This window comes from Stegastes partitus, unplaced genomic scaffold, assembly GCF_000690725.1.
Source record: "Stegastes partitus isolate 25-593 unplaced genomic scaffold, Stegastes_partitus-1.0.2 Scaffold2694, whole genome shotgun sequence".
NCBI lineage: Eukaryota > Metazoa > Chordata > Actinopteri > Pomacentridae > Stegastes > Stegastes partitus.
In genome coordinates, this window is record NW_007580425.1 from 5,477 (window position 1) to 16,979 (window position 11,503).

The window sequence follows — 11,503 nt, forward strand, 5'->3', positions numbered from 1 at the left end:
TCTCATATGCGACCTTTTTTTGAGCTAAAGTTCCACGTGGTCGCATTGGTGCGAGTGAACGATGATCATCAGGCTGATCTGGTTCCTTCCGTCGGCACAGGTAGCTGCTGCTCCAGTTACTGTGGTTGGAAATAATCATATTTCTTCCACATTGATTCAGTCTCTCTCTGCCTGACGGTAGAACAGTGACTTTGGCTGTTACCGTGTTCCGATGATAAAACGATAGATAGCCGACCATGTTAAAAAAAAACAAAAAAAACAGGACACACACAAAAAAACAAGCGAGGTGAGAGAGGGAGAGGTCCGACACACCTGATGATAGAAGTGTTCAGGTGCAGGCAGAGAGATCTCGACTGAGTCAGTCAGGAACAAAAAGTAGCCCCACATTCAATGTGGAAGGTTCACATTTTAACAGCGATCACAGTTGTGACTCTATAAACATGATGGCCAGTGGTATGGACATTTTAAATGCGCTCCGCTCGTAGAAAAGTCTGTTCATTAAAAAAAAAATTTAAAAAAAAAATAAATAAAAAATCGGCCAACAGAAAACTTCTTAACTTGGGCAAATTTGTTTTCCAACAAATGTTTGGTCGCTCACCTGTCAGAGGAGCTGCACTGCAGCCACCTGGTAGCATCTACCAGAGCAGCATGTGAGGCGTTCAGGGACCATCGGTACAATGTAGCATCTATTCATACGAATGTTAAGCAGTTGTTTAGTGTGTGCCCAGTTAATGAGTGACATGAGAAGTGGACTGGTGACAAATGAATATATTTTCAGCGTTTTACAGATATCAAGTCTTGTGTCACTGAAGATCAATGCAACATAACTAAGTTATGCAAAAACAGCCATTCATCAGCATGTATGGTGCATTAATAGCTGGGGCAACGCTGAACCAACAAAATAAGGAGGGGGGACCAGATCATTTGCTAGTGTGACCAACAAACAGAGTTGGTACCATTGGAAAAGTTAGTCTGGAGCCCCGATTTGTAAGACATATATTCTATTTGTGTTCACGGAAAAAGAGAGGATTTCACAGTTCGGTTTTTTTTTTTTTTTTTTTGCATCTAAACCACATTATACCAGGGGCATATGTGTAGTTGTGAACAAAAGTTTACTTGTAAAGAACATGTATGTCATGGCAGTTTTGAGTTCCTTATGACCCCTGTAACTCTTAATTTTCTATAAGAAGTTTCTTTTTCCACGTGATCAGCAACAAACTTGAGCTGAGCTTTAAGGAGCCATTCTGGAGGGAGGGCTTCTTTCCAACATGGCAGCCTCTCAGCCCATGCTGATGTAAAATACACTTGACTGTGGACACTGACACATGTGTTCCAGCAGCGTTTATTTCATTGTTAACCTGTGTTTTGATCTCAGGAGCAGATAGTTTTTTTTCCTGATGGTGACAGTGACACAACTGTGCCATGCGCTTCATACTTATAAAACAATGTTTGCACAGAGGACTTTAGAATCGATAGGAACTTTGAGATGGCACCAAGTGACTTTCCTGACTTCTTCAAGTCAATAAATTACTTTTTCAGATCTGTGATTTAAAATTTACATTCACCTGAAAATAGGATCTTGAACCACTGAGCAACAGTCCAATTCTTTTTGTCCTCCACTCAGGTAAGACACTTCTGACATTGTCTCTGGTTCAGGAGTGACTTGATGTCAGAAATACGACAGTTTAGCTCAGGGGTGGGCAATCCTGGTCCTCGAGGGCCACAGTCCTGCATGTTTTCGATGTTTCCCTCTTCCAACACACCTGATTCAAATGATCAGGATCGTTATCAGGCTTCTGCAGAGCTTGATGATGAGCTGATCATTTGAATCAGGTGTGTTGAAAGAGGGAAACATCTAAAACATGCAGGATTGTGGCCCTCGAGGACCAGGATTGCCCACCCCTGGTTTAGCTCCTTTCCTTAAGACCCCTTCATGACTCTTGTTGCACATCAGCACCAGTTCACTCCTTGTGAACCTCTCCCAAGTTCGGGGGTCAGTCCTCCTCGTTGAGGGTGTTGATGCTCATTTTCTGGACAGCTTTCTCGTCAGCAGTCTGTCCCATGATTGTGGTTGCGTGTACTGAACTAGATGAAGAGATACATGGTATTTATACTGTAGAGTATCCATCCATCCATCCATCCATCCATCTTCTTCCGCTTTATCCGGAGTCGGGTCGCGGAGGCAGCAGCCTTAGCAAAGCCACCCAGACTTCCCGATCCGCACACACCTCCTCCAGCTCTTCCGGGGGGACCCCCAGGCATTCTCAGGCCAGTCCAGAGATGTAATCTCTCCAGCGTGTCCTGGGTCTTCCCCAAGGCCTCCTCCCGGTGGGACGTGCCTGGAACACCTCCGCAGGGAGGCGTCCAGGAGGCATCCGAAAAGATGCCCGAGCCACCTCAGCTGGCTCCTTTCGACATGGAGGAGCAGCGGCTATTCTCCGAACTCGTCCCGTGTGACAGAGCTCCTCACCCTATCTCTAAAGGAGCGCCCAGCCACCTTGCAGAGGAAACTCATTTCGGCCGCTTGTATCCGCGATCTCGTTCTTTCGGTCATTACCCAAATCTCATGACCATAGGTGAGGGTTGGAACGTAGATTGACCGGTAAATTGAGAGCTTTGCTGCCTTGCTCAGCTCTCTCTTCACCACGACGGTCCGGTACAGCGACCGCAACACTGCAGACGCTGCACCGATCCGTCTGTCAATCTCACGCTCTGTCTGCCCCTCACTTGGGAACAAGACCTCGAGATACTTGAACTCCTCCACTTGAGGCAAGGACTCTCCACCGACTCAGAGAGGACAAGCTACCTTTTTCCGGTCGAGAACCATGGCCTTGGATTTGGAGGTGCTGATCCTCATCCCGCTCGTCCCACACTCGGCTGCAAACCGCCCCAGTGCACGCTGAAGGTCCTGATTTGATGAAACCAACAGAACAACATCATCTGCAAACAGCAGAGATGAAATTCTGTGGTTCCCAAACCGAACCCCTTCCTCCCCCTGGCTGCGCTGAGAAATTCTGTCCACAAAAATAATGATCAGAACCAGTGACAAAGGGGGCAGCCCTGGCGGAGGCCAACGTGCACTGGGAACAGGTCTGACTTCCGTCTGGCAATGCAAACCATGCTCCTGCTGTGGTCGTAAAGGGAACGGACAGCTCTTAACAGAGGGCCCCAGACCCCATACTCCCAAAGCACCCCCCTACAGGACGCCACGAGGAACACGGTCGAACACCTTCTCCAGATCCACAAAACGATGGAGGGTATAGAGCTGGTCCAGTGTGCTGCAACCGGGACGAAAACCAGACTGTTCCTCCTGAATCCGAGGTTCGACTATCGGTCAGATCCTCCTCTCCAGTACCCTGGAATAGACCTTACTGGGGAGGCTGAGGAGTGTGATCCCTCTGCAGTTGGAACACACCCTCCGGTCCCCCTTCTTTTTTTTTCTTTTTTTTTTTATACTTTATTTTTGTATTTTGTTTTTACAAGGCACATAAATGTACATACTGAGGAACAGGCAGGATACCAGGGAAGGCACAATACAAATCATCTTTTCTGTCGTCATTTCTTGAGTTCATGGTTACATTTACAACATTCCAGAGAGAATAAAGGTGAAAGGAGGATTCAACAGGGTCTTGAGTGTGATTTGAGTTCAGTCCATATCATCCTTAGTCCACATTACTCTTGAGCACATACAGAGTTTCTCTTGAAATAGAAAGGGGATTCATAGGTGACAAAAAGATAGGGGTGATAATGAGTATATTGTAATAATTGTTACAGGGGAGAAAGAAAACATTACATATTATGTTAACTTAAAAGGTCTTATACAGCCTTCATGTGCATCACCCACTTGGACCAATACTTAGCAAATTTATCAGCACAAAGTCTAAGAGAGAACGTCAGCCTTTCCATAACAAACATCTCCTTTACAATTGTTACCCACCCTCTTTTTGTTGGTGGCTCTTTGTTTAGCCATTTCCTCGTGATTGCTTTCTTGGTGGCGACTAGTAATATTTTAAGGAGGTATTTGTCTGAGGTATTTAGTTTAGTTGGTATATTTCCCAGGTATATTGCACAGAAACTATGTTCAATCTCAGAGCCCAGTATGGCATTTATTTCTGATGTTATTTCTCGCCAGTAAGATTGAATTACTGGGCAATTCCAAAATATGTGGAAATGATCAGCTATAGAGTTGTCACATAATCTCCAACATTGCCCGGATTCTGGTCTGCCGTTTTGTAAGCATTTTATTCTTGGGGTGAAGAAGAACCTGATCATATTCTTCCATGAGAATTCTCTCCATTGGCTGGAACTAGAGGTGGTGGATTGCATCTTACATATATTCAGCCACTCATTCACTGTTATTATGGTTTTTGCTTCCTTTTCCCATTTGGCTTTTATGTACAATGTGGAGTGATTCTTATGGGATTTTATGCAGGAGTATATTTTTGATACCACTTTCCTGAGGCTCCCACCCTTATATGCATCAATAAATATGTTGATATTGATTTCATTTTGTATTTTCATTTTAATATTACTGTTAAAATGATGCGTGAGTTGTAGGTACCGAAAGAAATCCTGTTTTTCTAAATTGTGCATGTCTGAAAGATTTTGAAAGCTTTTTAATTCTGATTTACTTGAAATTAAGCAGTATGCTGTGATTCCTTTCTGGGTCCACCGCTTAAACCTCGAGTCCAGCTCTGCGGGTTTAAAATCCTTATCATAGGCCACCCATCTTAGCATCCATGCCTTTCTGTCTAATTTTTGGATTTTACATTCTTTTCACCAAATGTTGAGAGGAACCTTTGTCCAAGTATTCAATTTATCCTGACACATAGCCCTATATGTTCTATCACCTAGTATGGCCTGTAAGGGGACATCCAATTGGTTTAATTCTATTTCTTTCCATTTGGTATTATAATCATCATTACACCAACAAACTAAATACCGTAGACATGCTGTCTTAAAATAGTCCTCCAGGCAAGGAAGGGCCATTCTCCCCTTTTCTTTCGTTAACTGTAACGTTTTGAGTCGGACCCTAGGTTTTTGCATGCGTTTCCATTCATTGAACTGCTTCTGAGGGATCTCCACAGGCAGGGATTGACAAAGGAACAGCAGACGTGGCAGAACAATCATCTTTATGACCTCAGTGCGGTTGTACATGTTTAAGGTCACGGGTAGCCATCTGTCCAGATCTGATTTTATTTCTTTTGTGATGGGACAATAATTTATATTATATATCTGACAGATCTGCAGGTATTTTGACTCCAAAGTATTTAATATAGTGAGTCTTCCAATTAAATTTCTATTTTTTACAGATGTTTTCATGGAGTAAATAGTTAAAAGTGAGAGTTTGGGTTTTTGGTATGTTTAATTTGTATCCGGAATAAAAAACGAATTGCTCTAGTGTTCATTAGTTTAGGCAAGCTAGAGTCTGGGTTTGAAAGAGTCACCAAGACGTCATCTGCGTACAGACATATTTTGTGTTCCGATTTTTTGATGTGGATTCCTGTTATTTCAATATCTTCTCTGATTACTTGTGCGAGAGACTATAAATAATGCAAAGAGGGTGGGACTTAGGGGACACCCTTGGCGGCAACCTCTTTTCAATGAGATTGTTTCTGAGAGACTACCATTTATTTTAACTTGGGCAGTAGGTGAGTGATATATGGATTTGAAACATCCTATGACTTTCTCATTAAAACCAAAACGCTGCAATACCAAATATAAAAATTCCCATCGCCTTTTCTGCATCGAGGCTAATTGCTAGAGCTGTTGACTTGTTACTCATGTTCTGAACCAAGTACAGGGCACGTCTCACGTTATCATGTGTTTGCCTATTTTTAACAAATCCGGTCTGGTCAGTATCCACCACATCAGGAATTATGTTTTCTAATCTTTTTGCTATTATAGTGGTAAATAATCTGTAGTCTATATTTAGGACAGAGATAGGTCTTTAAGAGCTACATTCAGTTCTTTCTTTTCCCTCCTTATGGATCACGGATATTATTGCCTGGTCCCAGGATGCCGGAGTCTCTCCACCGTTGAGATCAAAATTGAAACAGTTTTTAAGCATTGGTATCAGTAAATCCTTAAACTTTTTGACCATTCTGCGAGAAACCCATCTCCTCCTGCCACCTTATTTGTCTTCAGTCTTGATATGGCGCTATCAATCTCAGCTGTTGTGATTTCTTTTGTTATTAATTCATTCCCTATTGATGGTAGGTCTAGTGAATCCAGGAAATTTTTTGTAGCTTCTGGCTCTGCTGCTTCAGGCTGGGAATATAGCATCTTGTAATATTTTTCAAATGCCAGTTGTATTTCCTCTGGTTTGTGACACATCGTAGTGGTTTCAGGGTCTCTGATTTTAAAGATAGATCGCTCAGATTGCTGTTTACGTAGTTTCCATGCCAGCATTCTTTTAGCTCTTGGCCCATTCTCATAGTGACTCTGTTTGATATACTTCAGTTTAATCTCTACTTGTTTGTCTAATATATTGTTTATTGTTTGCTTGGTTTCATTTATTTTTTCTAATATTTGGGGATCTTTTGATTCCAGATGTCTTTGTTCTAATATTTTTAGTTTAGAAATTAGAACGTTCAATTGAGTCCACTGTTCCCTTGTCTTCCCCGAAGCCCACATTATGCATTTCCCTCTGAGCACTGCCTTAGCAGTGTCCCACAGAACACTTGGTGATGTGTCCACAGTACTACTAAATTCTAAGTAATCTTTAAGTTCCCTTTTAATGAATTCTTCACCCTGCTAACAATTAAGGAGGGTGGTGTTAAGCCTCCAACTGGTTCTCTTGGGTAGAACATCCAGATGTAGTTTCATGCACACTCCTGCGTGATCAGACACATCTTTAGTTCCTATATTACATTCCACAATTCTATGTCTCTCTGAGTTAAACATAAAAAATAGTCAATCCTAGAGTATACTGCGTGGGGATACGAGAAAAAGGTAAACTGTTTTGAGGTAAGGTGAAGTTCTCTCCATATGTCGCACATACCAATATTTTTAAGCATTTTTTTTTTACATAAAGTGATGGTGGGTTCATCTGTTTAGAGGGGTTTGAGGAATCCAAGGTGGGATGTAGCTGTATGTTCCAATCCCCCCCACAAATTAGAACACCAGAAGACTGTGGCAATTAAATCAAAGATTTTCTCCGAGAGTCGTTCTGTCCCGGTGGATTATAAACATTAAGAAGTGTTACTTCCCTGGAATCAAGGGTCCCTTTCACCGTGACATAACGCCCCTCATTATCTGTAATCTGTGTAGAGATATGGAATGCCACCTTATTTGAAATCAGGATGGCAACTCCCCTTTTATTTCCTCTGTCATAGGAGGAGTAGTATGTACTTCTAAATCCAAGTTTTTTTAGCTTTTCATGTTTGGCTTTAACTAAATGAGTTTCTTGCCAGAAAATTAGATATTGGTTTTCTCTCTTCATTTTGGTTATGAGTTTTCCTCTTTTGACTGGATTTCGTAACCCTTTAACATTATGTGTAATTACCCTATATATTTGTTGAGACATTTATCTTAATGATTAGCTTCCTCATATTGCAGACCCATGGTGACCTTAACATTTTAACAGCATGTACAGAAACACGGAACCTGAAATTAAAGAACATAAAGATTTCCACAAATTAGATACTTCTTTAAATGAAGTTTCAATCAGGGAGGAAAGCCTTCAGTGTATGAAGGGCCTCCCCAGTGCCAACTGATGTACCTCTACGAGAATATACCTCAGTGCACGTGTCTGGCAGTATAATTTTAGCTCCCGGATAGAACGTCTGTTGCTTTAAACTATTTGGGCTACAGCAAAAGCCCCTAGTAGCTGCGTAGGAAATTGTTATATGAATTGAGAAAAACTAGCAAGAAAAGAAAAAATCTACTTTGTATATGAATTATACGTGAGATTACAAAAAACATATGTCCATTACTGACGACATTCGGGTGAAAACTCCTGTATATTGTTATTTTACAGATGGTATATTAAGAGTCTTTTGAACAGTCTTACCATAAATAATCCAGTTAGCATTCAGATGCGTTTTACCATGAGGAAAAGTCAGACAGCATCCTCCATGTCGTGGCGAAACTCTTGCAGCTTTTCCCATGCTCTTGCTCCGTGTACATCTCGGGGCTTGTGCTTTTTGGTGTTCGCCTTCTCTCAGGAGTTTTTCTTTAACCTCTCTGTAACAGTCGGGCCGTCGTCCTTGTTACTCTCCATGAACCCTCTCCTCCTCAGATCCGCCATCGCCTCTGCTGCGCTGTTATAAGAAATGGGGCCGCCATCGTAAAATACCCTGAGTTTGGCTGGTGGAGGTGTCTGGAAGCGGAGGCCCTTTTCTTTGAGGAGCTTTCTGATGGGCGTGTATGCCTTTCTTTTCCTCTGGGTCTCCGCAGGGTAGTCCTGATCAAAGTATACTCTGGTTCCGTTCAGATGAACTTCTTTCTTTCTCCATGCTGTGCGGACACCAATTCTTTAATCATGTATTCCAAAAAATAAGTCACAACTGACCGTGGGTTGGCATTTTGTGGGGGCTTGGGACCCAGCGCCCAGTGACAACGTTGTATTCGGAGTTCAGTGTCCGGGAGTGACAGTTCTGTTTTGATGAAGTTTTCAATGAAGTCAGGCATGTTGTCTCCTTCTGTGTCCTCCGGAATCCCGTATACCCGAATGTTGTTCCTTCGTGCGCATGCTTCCAATTCCGTCAGTTTAGCTTGCATATTTTCTTGGCTGCTTAGCGCTTGGCATAGCGCCTCTTTAGCCCTGGCATTCCACTCCTCAATGTCAGTCACTCGTTGCTCTGCCTCCACCACTCTGCTGATAGTCTCCTTCAAATCCACGGCGATATCATTTAATTTTTGATTGACGTCTTCTCGGAGGATTTGTAAACCTTGTTTCATGTCTCTGGAGAGGGTGTCTTGAAAGTTGTTCAGCTCTGTTTTCACGTCTGACCTAATAGCCTTTATCTCCGCATATATAGCACTTATGCTAGCTTGTAGGACATCCATGGCGTCTTGTTCGTCTATCTCGTCGTCAATGTCTTCCCCCTGTCTGTCTTATGGCTTTTTCTGGTCTCTGAAGCGCTTTGCTTTTAGCCTTTCGTTGCTTCTCCCCTTCCATAATACTATTTGACTTAAAAAGTAGCGAATTTAAGTTTTAATAGGGGAGATTTATTACGCCCATCCGGGAGCCGTCGCTTTGCACAGCCGCTCACCCTGACGCCATACCGGAAGCCTCTCCCGGTCCCCCTTCTTAAACAGAGGGACCACCACCCCGGTCTGCCAATCCAGAGGTACTGTTGCCGACCGCCACGTGACGTGTCAACCAGGACAGTCCCACAACATCCAGAGACTTAAGATATTCAGGACGGATCTCATCCACCCCTGGAGCTTTGCCACCGAGGAGCTTTCTAACCACCTCAGTGACTTCAGCCTGGGTGATGGACAAGTCCGCCTCTGAGTCTACAGTCTCTGCTTTCTCTTCGGAGAACGTGATGGCAGGAGGAGGAGACCCTCTAAGTATTCCTTCCACCACCTGACGACCTCCTCAGTCGAGGTCAGGAGGTCCCTGCCCGCACTGTAGACAGTGTTGTGGAGAGCTGCTTTCCCCTCCCAAGGCGCCGGACAGTTTGCCAGAATTTCTTCGAGGCCAACCGGTAGTCCTCCTCCATAGCCACCCCGAACTTCTCCCGGACCCGAGTTTTTGCCTCTGCAACTGCACGAGCTGCCGCATGCTTGGTCTGCCGATACCCGTCAGCTGCCTCAGGAGTCCCACAAGCCAAAAATGACAGGTAGGAGTCCTTCTTCAGCTTGACGGCATCGCTTACTTCCAGCTGCCACCACCGGGTTCGGGGATTGCCGCCCCAACAGGCACCAGAGACCTTACGACCACAGCTACGAGCGGCCGCAGCATCAATGGAGGAGGAGAACATGGACCAGTCGGCCTCCATGTCTCCAACCTCCCTCGGAATCTAGGAGAAGCTCTCCCGCAAGTGGGAATTGAAAACCCTGCTGACAGAGGGTTCCGCCAGACGTTCCCAACAGATCCTCACGATACGCTTAGGTTTGCCACATCTGACCAGCTTCTTCCCCTGCCAGCGAATCCAACTCACCACCAGGTGGTGATCGGTGGACAGCTCTGCCCCTCTCTTTACCCGAGTGTCCAAGACACGCGGCCAGAGTTCTGATGATACAACTACAAAGTCGATCATCGACCTCCGGCCTAGGGTGTCCTGGTGCCACATGCACATGTGGACATCCTTGTGCTCGAATATGGTGTTCGTGATGGACAAACTGTGACTAGCACAGAAGTCCAACAACAGAACACCACTCGGGTTCAGATTGGGGAGGCAGTTCCTCCCGATCACCCCTCTCCAGGTCTCACTGTCATTGCCCACGTGAGCGTTGAAGTCCCCCAGCAGAACAAAGGAGTCCCCAGTCAGAGGCACTATCTAGTACCCCTCCCAGGGACTCCAAGAAGGCCAGGTACTCTGCACTGCTGTTGGGCCCGTAGGCCGAGACAACAGTGAGAGACCTGTCCCCAACCCGAAGGCGTAGGGACGCGACCCTCTGGTGCACTGGGGTGAACTCCAACACATGGCGGCTAAGCTAGGGGGCAATGAACAGGCCCCCTCCAGCCAGCCCACCCTCCCCGCGGGCAATGCCAGAGAAATGCAGCATCCAGCCTCTCTCCAGGAGTTGGGTTCTAGAGCCCAGGCTGTGCATGGAGGTGAGGCCGACTACATCAAGCCGATATCGCTCAACCTCCCGCACAAGCTCAGGCTCCTTCCCCCCCAGCGAGGTGACGTTCCATGTCCCGACAACCAGAGGCTGTGTATGTGGACCAGGCTGTCGAAGCAGCCCCCCTCGACCGCCACCCAGTCCTCTTAGCACCCGACCCCTATGACTCCCTCTGCGGGTGGTGAGTCCACAGAAGGAGTTTGCAAAAATTTGAAATTAAATTCTTCACAATTTAAAAAAAAAATGAATTTCATAAGCAAAAAGCCAAAATAAAAAAAACTTGACATGTTTTACTTTACATGCAGTGAATATAGAATATATCAAAGATGACCTTTTTGAGTTTTTGGTAAAGTTGGTAGCATGTCATGCAAGATAAACCAGGCCCTACCTCAGCCTCTCAGCAATGTTTTCATTGTTTCATATTCTGGCAGATGTGTGTTTGCCTTTCATCACATCAGTAACCATTTTCTTGTGTCTCTTTGTGCCTAGACCTCCCACTGCACTATGTCTATCAGGAGGAGGAGGCTCCTGCCGACCTGCTTTGTAATCAGGAGAGGAACTCTGGTCTGCACCAGAAGAATCCGGACCATCTACAAATTGAAGAGGAACAAGAGGAATTCTGTACCAGTCTGGACCAGGAGGACCCAGAGCCTCCACAGATTAAAGAGGAACAAGAGGATCTCTGCACCAGTCTGGACCAGGAGGACCCAGAGCCTCCACAGATAAAAGAGGAACAAGAGGAACTCTGCACCAGTCTGGA

General features: G+C 44.9%; 1 protein-coding gene across 1 annotated transcript in view; it reads left to right on the plus strand.

Moving 5' to 3' along the window:
• The window catches only part of LOC103375598 (oocyte zinc finger protein XlCOF8.4-like), a gene marked incomplete at its 3' end in the record, with an annotated part of 15,611 nt that overhangs the window by 3,606 nt on the left and 502 nt on the right, over positions 1–11,503 (plus strand). The window contains exon 3 of the mRNA XM_008305911.1: positions 11,233–11,503. This exon is cut by the window's right edge and continues 502 nt beyond it. Coding sequence (XP_008304133.1) covers positions 11,233–11,503 — 271 coding nt within the window. The remainder of the gene's footprint in view (positions 1–11,232) is intronic.